Source organism: Hyaena hyaena, unplaced genomic scaffold (genome assembly GCF_003009895.1).
Source record: "Hyaena hyaena isolate Hyena2069 unplaced genomic scaffold, ASM300989v1 scaffold_54, whole genome shotgun sequence".
Taxonomy (NCBI): domain Eukaryota; kingdom Metazoa; phylum Chordata; class Mammalia; order Carnivora; family Hyaenidae; genus Hyaena; species Hyaena hyaena.
The window spans coordinates 2,706,742-2,724,999 of NW_024080685.1; the positions used below are offsets into that span (position 1 = coordinate 2,706,742).

An 18,258-nucleotide genomic window follows, 5' to 3' on the forward strand; every position below is an offset into this window, starting at 1 on the left:
GATATTTTGAGGGGGGGTGGAATACAATGAAATTACCTCAGGATTACAAAAAACCCCACAGCTTTCATATACATAAAAAAGCATGGTTTACTATATTAAACAATTTAACATAACAGAACAAAGGTCATGCTTCATTAATGGCACCAAATATAAAAGTGTGATGTCACAGGCCTAAAGAGCTCCTTTGATCTAACCTTTGGTGGTTCCTGTGGCAGAGAAACGGGTTCAGCAGGAGGAGGAGAAGTAGACTTCTCCTCTAATTCTTCTAAGTTCTTCTCCTCCACTTGTGGCTTTAGTTCTTCAGTCTTTGTTTCAGATTCTGGCTCAGGTTCAGGTTCATGAGAGGACTCTTCCAAAGGCTCCTCTATGCCATTACTATAATAGAATAGTTTATTCATTTTTCAGCATGATGGAAACACTCAGTTTGAATAAAATGCAGTATTTCTCTAATCTAATGCACATAACTAGTAATACACTGTTCTGAAGCAAAGTCCAGTAAGAACTAGAAGGCAGATATGAAGAGAGAAGGGCATGAGTCTTGCACAGCATTTCTTAGATTCTGCCATTTTCAAATGGGAATAATGAATTACTAAAAATGTTTACTTCAGTACTAACTCTAAATAAATCCCATATTTATAGAAATAAACTGTCCTCTCTCCATGTTGTCCCAAATATTCTACATCATCAGTAAGTAATCAATGTTTGGGGCAAAACCATGTTCAATCTTTTATATAAATAAAACAATTTTTTCCAAACTTATATACATGGTACTCAAATACTGGCTTGACAAGTAGCTTTATCAAAAATTTACTTCTAACAATAATTCTAGAAAAACCACATTACAACTACATCATAATTTAGGGCAAATTTGGTCTTGCAAACACTATTCTTACGCCACAGGATGAGCTTCATAGTAACCACTATCAGCATTTTCTTGCACAGGTTCTGGTGATGGTTGCCTTTCTTCTTGTTCCTCTTCTACCTCATCTTCTGATTCTGACAATATATAATACACATAACAATTTCATACACAATATTTAATGTTCAAGGAAGTTATATAATGGTTTAAAAAACTGGCCTATGTCTTATTAAGTCATTCAACTGCAGTATTTCCAGCTGGCTCTCTTAAAAACTGAAGAGCAAGCAAGATGAAATTTGGTATTTACTCTATTTTTAGAAAAGATCCAGGGGCACCTGCGTGGCTCAATCGGTTAAACGACCGACTCCTGATTTCATCTCAGGTCATGATATCATGGCTTCTGAGATCTAACACATTAGGCTCTGTGATGACAGTGTGAAGCCTATTCTCTCTCTCCTCTCTCAAAATAAACATTAAAAAAATAAAATTTAAAAAGATTATTAAGAAAATATAGGAAATAAATTATATTAAAGCCTAAACTGTTTCCTTTGTCACAGTTATTCAGTAGTACAATAATGATAAGAAAAGGAAACAAACTAATATATATAAATGGAAGATCAAATAAATAATTATGGGATAGTCAAAAAAAATGACAGGCAACAAGGATACACTAAGTGGAAAAAAGCAAGCTCTGAACCAACAAAACTGCACTTTTATAAAAGTAAGTATTGCTAAGGATAGGATTCAACAAAATTCTGTAATAGGCACCAAACTCTTGGTTATTTACAGAGGATGAGATTGAAATTTCACTTTCTATGTCTGATTTTTATATAATTTCATATAATGAATTTATTTCTTTTTAACAAAAAGGAAAAAAGGGGGTTTGATTCAGTTACAATACAGGCAGATTTCTCTAAAGTTTTGTGCTTTTCATGTCTTTAAAGAGCACTGATAGAATCCTTCTATCTTGAAAGTACTCTCACCTTCATCAAGTTCCGGTTCAGAATCACCAAATACTTCATCTTCGTAACGAAACATATCATTGTGAACATAAAACTTATTTGGAACAGATCCCTAAAGGAAAACAAAATCCAAATATTTCATTAAATACCCATATATATTTGGCACTGCACAAAAAGAACAAATTAGGTGGCATATGCATTATCTATTTTAACACTATAGCGGTTAAAAAAATATACATAGAAGTATGATGTAAAAATGTGATTTTCTAAAATTGAACATGCTATATTAATATAAAGTACGATATAAAAGATCAAATACTGGAACTCAAGAAATGGCTACTCAATAGAAGAGAACTAGGACTAATTAACAAATGAAACTTTTCCATTTTAACATAACTTATTTAATTTTTATTAATTATTTAATTTAATCTTATTTAATAAGATACTTTTTTTATTATTTACGTAATCTTAGTAATCAATTTAGACATTTGTATCAGCATAACTTTCACTTCAAAATAAGTGAAAAAAAAAATAAATAGCAAAGTGTATACACACAAAGCTCAAATTAAAGCTGACCCTGAACACTACAAGTGTGAACTGCATGAGTCCACCTATGCATGACTTTTTGATAAATACAGTACTGTACTGTAAATGTATTTTATTTTCTCTTATGTAATACCATTTTCGTTTTTCTTACTTTTTATTATAAGAATACAGTATATAGAATACATATAACATACAAAATTATGTGTTAACTGTTTAGGCTATCAATAAGGCTTCTGGCCAATGACAGGCTATTAGTAAAGTTTTTGAAAAGTCAAAAGTAATATGTTGATTTTCAGTTGCAGGGAAGACTGATGCCCCTACTGTTGATGTTGCTCAAAGGTCAAATGTTTACGTTTATCAATGGGTCCAATACCAATTTCTCAAATATAGCTACATGCTTATCTAAACCTTTCAGAAGAAACTCTGGACACTTCAAGCAACTATTAACAATCAAATCATACAAATGAAAATTAAGTGAAATGAAAACTTACTTCAGGAGCCAGAACAAAGGTCTGCATAAACTTCCTCTCTGGCTGTCCACTGTTAGATAGCAAACCCATGACCTGGACAACTACTCCATCACTCAAGGTTGCATGAGCATCCACGTGACGGATTTTAGTATGACATTCACTGAAGTTCAGAGACAATACTTTGTGGTGTATGTCCTTCAAATAGGAGAAGAAAAGAAGACATATTACTCTTATAATATTACATTACTTAATCTACAGACCTTCACTGATTTCCTCACAACTCCAGAATATTAACTACTTAATCTTTATGTCCCATTTGAATCTATTCCACCATGATTTGCATTACTGCCAAACTGATGTTCCCAAGCCATCATTTTCAAAATGTCACAGCTCTCTCCCACTATTCTGTATTAAGTATTTAGTCATTCATACAAACTTTGTTGACTGTTCCTTGACTTCACTACTAATTTCACAACTGATTTCACTTTACTGTGTGTTTTCTGGTGCATTTCTTCTACTTTCAATTTCCTCTTGTTTGGTGAGGCCAAATTCTGTAATTCAGAGTCTAGCTAAAGTCCCACATCTTCCATAAGGTCATAAGGCACATATGGCTCTGTGCATCCCTGGAACATAAAGCTTAGCCCAGATTTGTATAAACTTAATACGTTGTTCTCAACTGTTTCAGGTATAATACATATCAAGGATAGATAATATTCTATCTTCTCCTTTATATCCAACCCACTGTAGTACCTTGTTTCAAACAAAACAGATATGTATAAGAACTGAAAGCACATTTAAAAATTATTGTAACATAAATTCTAGTTACAACTAAAGACCACTTTCAAGAAGAAATTCATGGGCACTTTTTAAGGCTATTTTCAACACTATCTTAACATAAAAAATCTAAAATGTGTATGTAATTGATACTTACATTTTGGCCATAAACAGCCTCCTGGGGCTTTCCACTAGCATCTACTCCACCATGAACATATGAAGAATTCCTCCCATAAAACCTGTAAGGCCAGTGATAATTGATTAACACTCAACTCTAAGAGGCAGCAGAGTTCTGGTGTAAAACAGACATAGCTTATATGTCTGGCTCCATCCCTCATTAGTTGTGAGATCCTGATAAAGTTACTTATGGTCGGTAAGTTCAATTTCCTTGGTCATCAAACACACAGTAATTACTCCATAAGGCTGTTGTAAGGATTAAATGATTAAGGACAGAATTTTTAGTGTTCCTGGCACACTGAATACACATGCAATCATTTGCTATTCTCATCTAATTCCTATCCCATCTATTTTTTTAGGTGGAAGAATGAGATATTCAAAATACATTCTAATACTGTTGCTGCAGTAAGTAACTGACCCAGCTTTCCCTTCAAATACAAAAACTAATTTATCTAGATTTGTTTGGGAATCAGATGCTGTTTAATATTCTACTAAATTCCAAGTGATTACTAATTCCAAAGGCTTAGATTAAAACAGTTTAGTCAGATTTAGAGTAATTGAAATAACTTAGAGACCAAATAAGAAAAACCTACATTATTTCAGTATCTATTATCTCATTAATATATTATACTGCTCTTAAGTACATGATAAACTATTCTCTGCTTTTATCTAAAACAATTAGAATATCCTCCTAAATTAAGGTTATCAAACACACAAAGTTAATTTTTTCATAAAGACAGCTCAGTTCCTATTGTTAATGAAACATGTAAGACTTCCACTATACCAAGCAAAGTACTCAGCGTATTACATATATTAACTCACTGATGCCCTCACAATTTCATGAAATAAGCGCTATTATGTAAATGAGCAAACTGAGGTTCAGAAGAGGTTAAATCAACTCTCCTAAAACTACACACCTATCAAGTGGGGTAGCTAAGACATGAAATGAACCCAGACGGTCTGGCTCTATAGTCTATGCTTTTAACTACTATCTGTATTTTTAAGTTTAAATTATTTTCTTGCATGTACCACTGGCAAACATGTAAATGTCTACCATTTTTCTGGAGGACAATTTGGGTGTTAAGTGTATGTAAAAAATGTCTTAGAAATGATAACATTAATTTAAAAATTCTATTTGTAGGAACTTAATAACTAGGAATGGTGCACAAAGATGCATGTGTAAAGGATACTCATCACAGTTTGTTAAAAAGTAAAAAGTTATAAACTAATTTTTATTCATAGGATAATTTGATTACATAAATGAAGTATAAAACAAGTTTGTACCTTTATCTGAAATGATGGAGAACCTTAATGTCACAACAAAAAAAGCTTCCTGCTTAATATCTACATTATACAAACACTAAATTTCAGATGAGGAAAGGTCCTATTAATTCCATTTTCCCCTCTCCATTCTAAACTCCTCTATATACACTGTCAACAAGAATGTCTTTTATTTCTATAATTAGAGGAATGTACAGGTACTTACTTTTGGATTTCTTTTCTTTGAGGAAGGGCATTAGTTATAGAAACATGTCTTGAATAATGCAAGGCATATTTGAAAATTGAACTTTAGAATGTCCAGCATACTTATAAAGATAACCTAGCTAAAATAATCTAATCCTTTTAATAGCTTTTCCCACATGAAGTAGCAATGATTTTTTTTTTTAATATTTTTTTATTTATTTCTAGGAGAGAGAGAGAGAGAGAGAGACAGCGTGAGCAGGGGAGGGTCAGAGAGAGAGGGAGTGACAGACTGAAACAGGCTCCAGGCTCTGAGCTGGCAGTCAGCACAGAGCCCTACGCGGGGCTCAAACCCACGAACCGCGAGATCGTGACCTAAGCGAAAGTCGGACGCTTTACCGACTAAGCCACCCAGGCGCCCCTGAAGTAGCAATGATTTATTCTTTAACTCATGTGGCTGGTGTGTTCTACAACAAATATTTGCAAAGTCTAATCCTTACAAAAGTCTCACTTATCTTCCCCCCCTGCTAAAATACACAGGAAGAACAAAAATTATAAACACTACTTATAATATAAGTAAATTTCATTTCAAATTCTGGAAAAAAATAAGCTTACAGATGTCCAACTCTTGCCAAAATAGTAAACAAGGCTACTGTTGCTGTTTTACCAAGGAATAGTATTTGGCAGACCAATCAGAAAAAATTCTCACAAGTATAGTCACTTAAATGATTCATTTTCTAACACTGCTATAAGGAACTTAAAAGATAACTTACATCCATAATTTTAAACTATAGATTAGAACCCATCAGTTGGACAAGCCCAAGAAAAACACTTCACATTATACACATGTACACAATTGTATAAAATACAAAATACTGGAGAATTGTGCATGTGTGTATAATGTGAAGTGTTTTTCTTACTGTAGACTTCATTTTTTAAAAAAAATTGGTTTTAGCCATCAGGTAAAATACTGGATATGATCTGCAAAGAAATAATCAGAACATGAGACAGGAAAGACGAAATATACATAGTCCTATTCAAGAAAAGAATCGAAATAAAAATACTAAATAATCAATTTAGAATTTACCTGTGTAAATATTCTGGAGCTTTATTCAGCAAAGTATAGTATTGCCTCACAAACTCCCGCCCTACAAGCAGCGGACTGGGCTTCTCCATAACCATTTCTTTGCTGCACAATGTCAAATGCTAAGGGAGCAAACACAAAAATGGTTAACTATTAAAAAGTCATCTTCATAAACTTTCAGGAAGGAAAATTTCTTAGCCATACAAACAGGAAGAATATTAATGCATTTGTTTAAAAGCAATTTATAACAACAAAATAGTAACTTCCCAACAACTACTGGTAAATTCCAACATTCACAGTTCCTTCGTCTCTATTCCTCAAGGTGGGGTGGGGGGGGGAGCATCTCACAGTTCTTTCATTCCCAAGAGTGTACTACGCTGCCTCACACAATGAACACCATAACCAAGTCTTTCTGTCCACTATACCTTTCTCCTTTGCGGAGTATAATCTATGTCCTTGGATTCCAATATTTTATTTTTTAAAACCAGACAGAGAGCACTAGTTAGGACCTGGAGATTACACTTATCATGGAAAACTACTGACTTGTATCTTCTTTGTATTCTTTCTCCTTGGAATTATTTCACTACCTTCAAAATGATAATGATTACCATTAAAAATCAACAATAAATCTAGGCACCTGGTGGCTCAGTCAGTTGAACATCTGACTCCTGATACTGGTTTAGGTCGTGATATCGCAGTCATGAGACTGAACTCCCGGTAGGGCTCTGGGATGAGTGTGGACACTGCTTGGGATTCTCTCTCCCTCTCTCTCTCAAAATAAATAAATGAAACTTAAAATAAAAATCAGGTATCAACCATAGCAGAGCCTACAGGGAAGACTGTAGCTCTATAGAGGGGCTCCTGGGTGGCAAGATCAGTTGTGTCCAACTCTGGCTCAGGTCATGATCTAGCGGTTTGTGGGTTCAAGACCAATGTAAAGTTCTGTGCTGACAGATGGGAGCCTGGAGCCTGCTTCAAATTGTGTCTCCCTCTTTCTCCACCCCTCCCCTACTTGTGCGTGCGCTGGAGCTCTCTCTCCCTCAAAAATAAAAAAAATAAAAACATTTTTAAAAGTTAAAAAAAAAAAAAAAAAAGACGGTAGCTCTATACAATCCTAGTAACTCCCAATTCAACTTTCACATAATGTGCTCTCCTTTTACAACTGTCCTGAAATAGTAAACAACAAATCTGTTTTAAATCTGTTTAAATTTTTAAGTAACATCTTACTTGCTTTCAAAATTAGTGAACTCAAAAAAAAAAGTGAATTCACTGCTTCCAGTGGCAGGGTCTGGGGATAGCAGTGGTAAGAAGCTCCCCCTGGAAGAGCTAAAATGAAGGCCACAGGGGAAAAATCCTCTGACCACAGGAGGAATGGAGAAATCTAGCAGAAAGTAAGCACTTCCTTTTGTCTCCATCAGGAGATGGTGATCTTTACTGCTGTTTAAAACATCTGGTTCTCTGCCATAAAATCTGTTGTCACCAATCTCTATAAAGAAGTGTTTTGGAGCCTTCTGCACATTCAAGAATAAACACAGTTTCGGGAAAAAAAGGAAACAAAACACATAGTGGGGCTCATCTCTTTACTTCCTGTTACTCAGCCATTTCTACCTTACTCTGAGGTCAGAGTAAACCCAGCCTAGAATTCTGCCAGTCTGCTCCCCAGTCTTCTGTTCTACCTTGACTTCTATACCACTTACAATTAAACCAACTCATAAAAAGGAGAAAAGAAAAAAAATCACAAAGCGGAATCAGAAACCATTAGTTTCTTCCCAAACCTAAAACTTCCAATAAGAATTAGCAAACCCTAATGCATAAAAGAACTCTCATTTGGTATTTATTTAAAGCAACAAAGCTAAACTACACACTATTTTTATTTTGAATGATGACGAAGGGTGAAGTACTTATCTAGCAAAATTAATGTGAAAATTATACATACTTTATTTTTAATATTTTGAGAGAGAGAAAGATATGAAAGAGTAACAAGCAGGCCTCTTGCGCTGAGGTAAAGTTAATCTCACAACTGAGACTGTGACCTGAGCAGCTATCAAGAGGTGGAAATGTAACCAACGGAGCCACCCAAGCACCCCTTAAGTTTGTGTTTATAATTCACGCAAAGCCAATGTATATCACAATCCAGTCAAGCCGGGGGGGGGGGGGGGGGGGGGACCAAATTACACATTCAGAATAAACGTGATAATAAGAACAACTGTGCAATTTTTATTATTCTCGGCAAAGTACTCAACTCATACGTAAGCAAACTCATACGTAAGCAATTTCTGGGATTTGAGTCCTTCCATTTCTTTTTTAAAAAGGATCAAAAAACAAACCTCTGAACATGAGACTAAGAAAAAGATTTTAACTATCTAAGCCTATGACAGAGATAGCTTTCCAATTTCCTGATTTACAAACTGAGATATGATCTCTGGTCAAAACTACAAGACGATAAAGTTCAACAAAGATAGCCAAGATTAAAGGTTACTTCTGTACAAAAAGAATCTTCTTCATGTGGTTGTTAGCCTCTAGCACCTCCAAAGACTAAGAGCAATTATCATCTAACATCTTTTTGGATAAATTAAAATTCCATGTATTAAACCCCACTTTTTCCTATAAACATTTGAAAACGTGGAGATTTGTGTCACACTGGGATGCACAATGTAAATTCACTTTTCCTTGTCAATTAAAAATAATCAATCCTGGGGCACCTGGGTGGCTCATTTGGTTAAGGGTTTGACTCTGGCTTAGGTCATGAACTCATGATTTGGGAGTTCGAGCCCCGCGTTGGGCTCTGTGCTGACAGCTCAGAGCCTGGAGCCTGCTACGTCTCCCACTCTCTCTCTGCTTCTCCCCTGCTTGCTGTCTCTCTCTCCCTCAAAATAAACAAACATTTAAAAAAAAAATCAATCCTATTTATTCATCCAAATACCAACATGATTCAATCTGGTTTTCCAGATATAATTTACAGAGCCTCAACTATTTGAGATCATTGTACTTTCCAACTTTACCTCACTTAAAAATCCCTGTATATCTTCAACATCTTTTTATTCATTCTTATTTCTTAAAATGTTTCCTCTACATTTGCCTAGACTAATTCCTGAAGTATATCCACTCCAGCTCTCTTGGGAAATTGCTCTATACCAACTGGCACTATCTTTTCTGAATCTCTTAATACCAGTGAGAGGGAAGTGGAGGACAGAAAGAAAATTAACACATATACACAAGTTAGAGAAAAGAACGTCACATTGGGCTTCACCTTACAATATACTTCAATTTCAAAAGAACTTAAAAAAAAAAAAAAAAGGAACCAGTTCCTTTGATTTTTTTTTTTTTTTTTTTTTAATCAACAAAAGGAACTTTTGGTTCCTTCCTTGATTAAAACTTCAGCTTTTAGTTAAGTACTCAGATTTGTTTGCTCACTTTTTGGTTAAAGGTTCAGTAAATCACTAACTAGTATAATAGAGCTGCCCCTAAAGCACACAATCTCAGGCTACAATGTCTAAAATGAGCTGACAATTCTACTCTACTTTGTACAAGTTGAATACTGGATGAAGAATAAATCAACATTACAGGAAGGTAGATTTAGTTTCATATAATCCCAAGAATAACCAGAATAGAGCTACTTCATAAACAGCCGGTCAATGTAGGTATTTATCCCAGAGATACAATTCTGCACAATTTAGCAGAAATCTAGTAAAACAGTCTATGTCTAACAATGTTTAGGTTGCTCCAACACTAGGATTCTAGAAGTCTACTAAACAAGAACTAAGTCCTTTGATTCCTATTCCAATACTCACTCCACATCTTCCTATCTTTAATGATTGAAACCCTATGCATTTATTTGGGCCCAGATATTGTCCCCCTGAAAATATTTCCTGATTCAATAGACTATTACTGTCTTTCCTCTGGATTCTCAAAGTACTTTTTATTAATCATATTGTTCCCTAAATTACGAAATGTGCATTAGTCTTCCTTATCTCTCCTCCACTCTCAAGTGTTATAATCTGAGCTCTCCCTTAAATATAATGCTCCAGAAAGTCACAATTCTGAAAACTCCAAAGACCTCCCTCTCCCTCAGTCTTCCACTTGTCTACATTAGCATTGTTGATAGCCTACTCCTAAATGCTTCTTGATTTCTAGGATAAGGCAACTTTCCTTCTCATCAAAATGCAAAAGTTCTCAAAATTCTGTCTCTCATATCTACCTAAGAGGATAGCTAATCTGTAGCATGAACTCAAATTTTACATTTTTAATTCCCTGCTGAATACCTACATGTAACCTCATAAGTTACCCAATATATGCATCCCTTCCCCAGATACACATAAAAGTTTTCCTTATTTCTGGTTAATGGTACCACCATCTTCTTGGCTCAAATGCTCAGTCCTAAGTGATTTTCCTTCTTTAAGCTTCAAACAGTGAAATCCTAACAACTCAAGTCTTTTGCATTTATCCCATCCTTTCGGCTCCTACTGAATTATCACTCTTACATCTTCAAGTCTTCAAAGCTTCTTTATCATGTGCAGCATTCATTACATAAAGGAAAATCCAAACATCTGCATTCATTTTGAAATATAAGGCTTTACACAAAAATCCAGCCTGAAATTCATGGTCCTGACCAACTTTTCAAATTTGTCTCCCATCACATCTCTCACCTCTGTAACAAAGTCTGTGCTCGAAGAACACTATGCCACTCACCATCATTCCCCAAACCTGAGATTTTCATTCTTTAGGCCACTGTCTTACCTCATTCAACGTAAGCTGGGTGAATAGGTGGGAGAAGACAAATTCTTTCAACAGTTATTGAATGTCCACTCTACATGTGCCAGAAATCATGCAAGGAAAATAGTGAACATGAAGGACTTGATCAGCTGCTCCAAAGAAATTTAAAGTCAAGTTGGAAACAGAAGTCCTAAACACAATTATGTGATAAATGCTACAGCCCTACCACAAAGAATATACCACTTGAAAATTGGAACAGGAAGAAATTGGACATGCAGAAAATGAGGAAGTGGATATTCCAAGCCAAAGCTAAGAGAAAAGAATTTTTAGGGGATGACCATCTCCACAAAAACTTCTGCCACCAAATCTTTCCCCTATTCATTCTTCAAAAACCTGCTTAAGATCTCATTCCCATCTCCCTCTGGCTTTCTGGGCTAGGTCCATCAGGCAGGATTAACCATTTCTTCCTCTTAGTGTTATGTATCTCTTTTAGCTCTTATTAATGCATTTAATCCTAAGAATATGTGCACATGTGTATAGGCACACCCTTCTATTTGGAAGACTCCTCTGTGCTGATGCCAAGCATAAGCCTGGCAGTGTTATGCTTCCAGCAGATGCTCAGGAGACAGTTTTTGTAGCATCCACCACTGCTATGCACAAGATAGGATTAAAATATCTATTCTGATACTGAAGTATCTGTTTAAAGTATCTGATTAAAGCATCTGTTCTGATACTAAAGACCTCCTAAAAAAATAGAAGCAAACTACTAAAATACAAAGATATTTCAATAGCTAATGAATAAAACTATAGAGAAATGTCAGTGAATAGATTAGACAATTAAAATCATTAAGCATGCAATTTTAAGCCATTTTTAAAGTTAATCATCTATGAACATGGGCATATTTATATGTAAATGTATGGTATACAGTCACCTACATGAATACATGCTACTCCTGTAGTATGAAGTTAGAGAGTTTTGATACTAAAGGTCCAAACAATCAAATACAGTATAGCAGTTTGGGCACAAATACTTTTAAGAACTTTTAGAACTTTAAAATCAGAATTTAAAGCTCTTAATTTTAGAACTTCTAAGAAATTTCAGGGGTGCCTGGGTGGCTCAGTGGCTGGACATCTGACTTTGGTTTGGGTCATGATCTCGTAGTTTGTGGGTTTGAGCCCAATGTCAGGCTCTGTGCTGACAGCTCGAAGCCTGGAACCCGCTTTGTATTCCGTGTCTCTCTGCTCCTTCCCCGCTTGTTATGTCTCTCTCTCCAAAATAAACAAACATTACAACTTAAAAAAAATAAAAAATTGATCAGCTACATACAGAAAGAGTAATAAAGAGCTTACTGCCTAGGATCCTAACTAAGGGGCACTGCACTCTCCAACATCAAGGTTTTCCAAAAGGTGATTTATAAAACACTTGATATGCTTACCTGATAGAATAAACTGAATGCCAACTATAATATAAAACATCAATTCACGTGCAGTCATTAAAATACTTTCAAAGACAAGAAAAACCATCAAAGAGACCACACACTGAACACAAAATTTACAAGGTACAATGTAAAGGCTATGCATGCACTTGGGCAAGAAAATGAAACTAATTTTTTAGATCTACTATAGCCAAAGTTATCAGAGAAGATTACAATAGGAAAGACAAGGGAGACTGCATGGTTCAGTCCCTTAAGTGTCTGACTCTTGATTTAGGCTCAGGTTACGTGACTTCACGGTTTATGGGATGGAGCCCCACTTGGGATTCTCTCTCCCTTTCTTTCAGCTCCTTCCCCACTCACAACACTCTCTCTCTCATTCTCTAAATACATAACTTAAAAAAAAAAAAAAGATCCCAAGCAAAATAATTTTGTATTCCATCAGTTCTCTTTAATATCAGGGATCTCTGAAATGGCATCTCCATTCTTATTAAAGGAACTTCTCCATTATCCACAGTGATAAAAATGGCTAGATCTACATATAATCATAAAATCTTTAAGTGTTAACTTCAAACACCTGCCTGCAACCATCACAGTATATAAGCATCAAATGGCACAATCAAAACTTCAGTCTTTGAGGAGCCTGGAGTGTCCTGACCGCCATTTATAAAAAGTGATAACTGCCCAAGTAGTTGGGGGGGGGCAGTGGGGATTTCACTCACTGCAAATTACTGACATGAAATTTCTTGTCACATTTGGTGGCTATTTCAATGCTTGGAGAAAAAATAACCAAAATGAAAATTGCTAAGAAGCTGAGCTACTATGTCATCTTTTTCAAAAGTAGGTAATCAGGAAACCCCAAAATATGACAATTACAAAAATTTTTTAATCTACAAAAAAGATTTTTTCAGCCTGTAAGATTACAGGTACTGTATCTTGATTCCTATAAAAAGAATAAGAGCTCTAGTTAACAGGAGGCAGTTCCTTACCAGAAAAAAACTATGTGACCAAAGGCTATGTCTATGCTAGGACACAGCTAATTTATACTGGTACTTAACTACCTTTCTCCTCTAGAGCCCCTTACTCAGACCTGGAGTCACAGTAAGTAGTCGGGCCTAATCCCTTTGTTACTGAGCCATAGACTATTCCCACTCTCAACTTCTAATCACATAATACTGGAACTTCCTGAAACTCCAGATGACTTTACCAATCAAAACAGCAATGAATCTTCCTCTTTTTTTAAAACTTTTTTTTTTTTTTAAATTTTAAATGATCTCTACATCCAACATGGGGCTGGAACTCACAACCCTGAGATCATGAGTGGCATGGTCTAGGGGCGCCTGGGTGGCTGAGTCGGTTAAGCCTCGGACTCTTGATTTTGGCTCAGATCATCATCTTATGATCTCACCATTCGTGAGCTGGAGTCCTGAATGGGGCTCTGCGCTGACAGGGTGGAGCCTGCTTGGGATTTCTCTCTCCTTCCCCAACTCATGCTGTCTCTGTCTCTCAAAAATAAATAAACTTAAAAATTTTTTTAATGAGTGGCATGTTCTACTGACTGAGCCAGCCAGTGAACCCAACAATGAATACCTCTTTAGGGCAGAAACCCTCAATTTGTTGTGGCAGACCATAAAATGAAAGCATCACAAACCAGATCTAAGTACCAGTGGCAGAAATAAATAAAACGTAGTTGTGGATTCAGCCTTTCCTCACGCCCCAAAAGTTAGGAGGCAAATTTTAAAGTTCAGAAGCTCTTAAAAGTGACCAAGCATTACGGTGTCTCTCTTACCTCCCCTACCCACATGCTCTCTCTCAAAAATAATAAACATTAAAAACAAATTTAAAAAGGGTGGGGGGCACTTGGGTGGCTCAGTCAGTTAAGCATCTGACTCTTGGTTTCAGCTCAGGTCATGATCTCATGGATTGGTGAGATCAGTCCCACATCAGACAGAGCAGAGCCCTCTTGGGATTCTCTTTGTCCCTCTCTCACTCAAAAAAATATAAACATTAAAAAAATGAAGAGCTCCAAGTGCAAAAATATAAAAAATTCTTTTTTAAGTCCAACTGGTAGCTTATTTGATACTGTTGGGAGAAGCTAAAATGCAGAAGACCGTAACAAAAAAGGAAAAAAAACCCAGAGTCATCCCCAAATACCCACAATGATATACCAAAATAAGGTAAAATATCTAGAAATTAAATGATATGAATATGTTGAGGCACAGCCATCAAGAACGGAGTCAATTGCTTCTGAAGCCAGTCCAGGGTTTTGGGAGGAGAACCAATTTGTCTTAGCAGCTCTTAATCAAATGTCTACCACCGCAGAGTAACGTTAACAAAGTCAGTTTTATTGATGAAATTCTACTGAATTTAAATTCAGAAGCAACCCTCAAGTTTGTACCTATCAAACACAGCCTTTAAAAGGGGTTATTCCTTGGGGCGCCTGGGTGGCTCAGTCGGTTAGGCGTCCAATTTCAGCTCAGGTCATGATCTCAAGGTTAGTGGGTTCAAGCCCTACATCGGGCTCTATGCTGACAGCTCAGAGCCTGGAGCCTGCTTCGGATTCTGTGTCTCCCTCTCTCTCTCTCTCTCTGACCCTCCCCTGCTCACACTGTCTCTCTCTCTCTCTCTCAGAAATAAATAAAACATTAAAAAAATTTTTTTTTAAATAAAAGAGGGTATTACTTGGGCGCCTGGGTGGCTTAGTTGGTTAAGCATCTGACTTCATTCAGCTCAGGTCATGTTCTCAAAGTTCTGAGTTTGAGCCCAGCATCAGGCTCTGTGCTGACAGCTCTGAGCCTGGAGCCTACTTTGAATCCCATCTCCCTCTGTATCCCTCCACGTTGGTCGGGGAGTGTCTCTGTCTCTCTCTCTCTCTCTAAACTAAACAAAAAAAAGGGGGCGGTGGGGAGTCATTCACCACCTCCGTATCAACTCTGTGTAAAATGTGGGGGAAAAGTCTTAAAGCAACCTAAGAAAAAAATTTGAATCCTTAAAAAAAAAGTTTATAACTTTTAAATATGTTTTTTAATGTTTGTTTATTTTGAAAGAGTGTGTGTGTGTGTAGGGGGGGAGAGGCAGTGAAAGAGGGAGAGAGAATCCCAAGCAGGCTCCTGCTGTCATGACCTGAGGGGAAATCAAGAGTTGGACACTTAACCAACTGAGCCACTGAGGCGCCCCAAGAATCTTCAATCCTGATAATGGGTAATCAATAATAATAATTCTTCATAATAAGGAAACTGTTAAGAATCTAAATGCACAATTAGTTATTTACAGATTTCTCAGCAACTGTTAATGAAATTTTTATTTTTGTATCTCATAAGTAAAATATGGGCAATGAGTATTTCCTGCTACCAACAGTGCCATTATTACTGAAAATTCAAGAATCGGATGCTCAGCTAAGAGAACACCATTTAGACTAGCAAATTAAGACTTATTTTCTTCTTTCTTCTACTTCTGATCCCTAAGAACCCCACAAGCATTGATTCTCTTCACTCTTAACACTTCTTCACCACTAATATTTTAACCCCAAATATTAAAAAACCTGAACCATAACAGCTCTTAATAGGCAATCTATTTGAGGTCCTTATCCTCCCTACAATCCCTCGACAGCATTTCAGAATTAAAAGTCTCTAAAGATTAAGTTATAACATAAGGATCCACCATGGCTAATCCTAAAAATTTAAGAAAACAGGAAGGTACTATCACCAAAGAACCTACACATAATCCAGGTCTAAGTTCAAACTAATCATATCGTCTATCTTTTAAGACCAGGAATTTTGGACATCAAAAGTATCACTGGATACTAAAAGGGCCAAATGTTTACTTAGAAACTTTGTTCACATGCCTAAGGCTATATTAACTGCCAAATATGGAGCTGGACAAGGAATTCCCATCTTCTTTCCCTCTAACATACGGGGTTCCCTAACTGCGGTTTATGATTCACAGATCCAGGTAAAGGCTATGCTCACATTTGGAGGACTAGCACGGTGTGTGGAGCCTTGAACCTAAAAACCAGTATTTTCAACCCAATTTGAAATCATAACAATTATATGGGGAGGTGGGGGTCAACTTTACTATCATTCCAGCTTCCGTGCACAAGTTTTGTTGTTTTTTTTTTTTAAAGGAAGCAAAAGTACCTACCGTCAAAAAAAAAAAAATCTGTTAAGAAATTAGGTATGCGTTGGGGAAAAAATCTGATCTATGCGGAAAACTGTAAATGCAAATCTATATTCGCTCCAAATCGGCACAGAGCCATCTTAAGAAATCCGCTTTTTAAAGACGCAGATAAAATTCAATCAGAGTCGACTGACAAAAATCAACACAATATAAGGAAGCTTATGTTCGCCTCCTAGACTATCTTCCCGCCCCCACCCAAAAGTGGGGGAAGAGGAAGAAACCCATTTCCCAACCACTCAAAACATCTTTTCTACTCCTGAGTCAAGAAGGGATTGCCTGCATAAAAAGAGTAGGAAGACGTGCGTTATATATAGAGCCCAGATTTCTGAATACGTTGGGAATAAACCCAAGGAGGGCGGGAGGGAGGTCAAAGACCGCGGAACACTAGATACTGGGTAAGCAAAGCGGCGGCTGCCTTCAAACCCGGATTCTGTTTCGGTGCACAGAAATGGTGCCCGGAGGCCGCTACTTTCGCATCTGCGTCGCTTCTGCCTCCGCCGACACAGCCTCTTTTCCCCTCCCCCACGGGCGGGGCGGCGACGGCCTCCCCGATCCCTTGAAACCGGGAGTAAGAGACGCAAACGGCTCGGAGACCAGGCTGGTGGGCTCCTCACCCAAAAACGTCCTCTCCAGAAAGCCCACTCCTCCACGTCCCGAATTACGCTTCCACCAGAGCGCCTTTGGGAGCTGCTGCGTCCCCTTTCCCAGCTCGCCACCTCATCTCCAACAAATCCGGGCCCCACCTGTGCCGCGGAGCCCTCCGTCTGCACAACGCGCGCCAGTCACCTCCCTTCCCACGCGGCCTCCCATCCCTCACCTGCGAGGAAATGCTCGGCTTCTTCCACGCACACAACGGCAGCGTAGGCAGCCGGCAAGAACAATGTCTCTCTCTACCCGGACACCTCCGACACCGGGGCTCACGCACAGTACGGTTGCCTCGAGCCGCGGCGCGCGAAGGGAATGTCCCCTTCCGACCACCACACCGACCTCCCTTCCCGGCCCCCGTACACACCTCCAACCAACAGCGGCGGCGGGTACGTCGCGCGGAGGTCAAGAGGAGAGTCGCCGAGGACCGGCTGCAGTAGATTCTTCTCGCTCGCAGCCCCCTCCCTCCGACAAACCTGAAGCCTCGGAAGCCGGAGAGCCGCAAGCTCGCTTCCCTCACAACCACCTCTTCCCGGGCGCCAGGCGCTGCGGCGAACGACAAGGAACACGGACGTCCCGCCCCCTTTGCCGCCGCCCCCTCTTATTGTTTTACCCCTGCCGAAAGGGCTGGGGAACCCCCCAGCACGACTTCAGCCAATCACGCATCTCCTCCGCGAGCAGGACCCAACCTTCTCGCGTTTCTCTGCGGAGCACGCGCAGAACGCCGCCGCGCTCACGTACTCTCGCGCCCAGAAAGCCGGGGAACCGGAACCGGCCTGGAGCCGCGGCAAGAGTCCGCTGATTTGACGTCACAAGGAGGCTGCCTTTCTACTGCCCTAAGGCTCTGGCCTCGCCGCCCTTCGGAAACGCACCCGAAGGGGAACCGGTCACTGCTGCGCTGTGTCTTTTGCGCCGTCTTTTGGAGACCGATACGTCTAGTCCCCTTTGATTATTAATG

The 18,258-nt window shown here is 38.1% G+C and overlaps 1 protein-coding gene across 2 annotated transcripts in view; it reads right to left on the reverse strand.

Moving 5' to 3' along the window:
• The window catches only part of G3BP2 (G3BP stress granule assembly factor 2), a 29,124-nt gene extending 11,076 nt beyond the window's left edge, over positions 1–18,048 (reverse strand). The window contains exons 1-7 of one of the 2 annotated variants that reach the window (XM_039230944.1): positions 17,668–18,048; positions 6,337–6,455; positions 3,769–3,850; positions 2,859–3,032; positions 1,843–1,933; positions 894–996; positions 195–375 (exon numbers count right to left, since the gene is read on the reverse strand). In XM_039230944.1, the coding sequence (XP_039086875.1) occupies positions 195–375; positions 894–996; positions 1,843–1,933; positions 2,859–3,032; positions 3,769–3,850; positions 6,337–6,431 (726 nt within the window). In that variant the 5' untranslated portion in view covers positions 6,432–6,455; positions 17,668–18,048. The remainder of the gene's footprint in view (positions 1–194; positions 376–893; positions 997–1,842; positions 1,934–2,858; positions 3,033–3,768; positions 3,851–6,336; positions 6,456–17,667) is intronic. The other variant, XM_039230946.1, reaches the window with a different exon arrangement.
• Between the last annotated feature and the right edge of the window lie 210 nt (positions 18,049–18,258).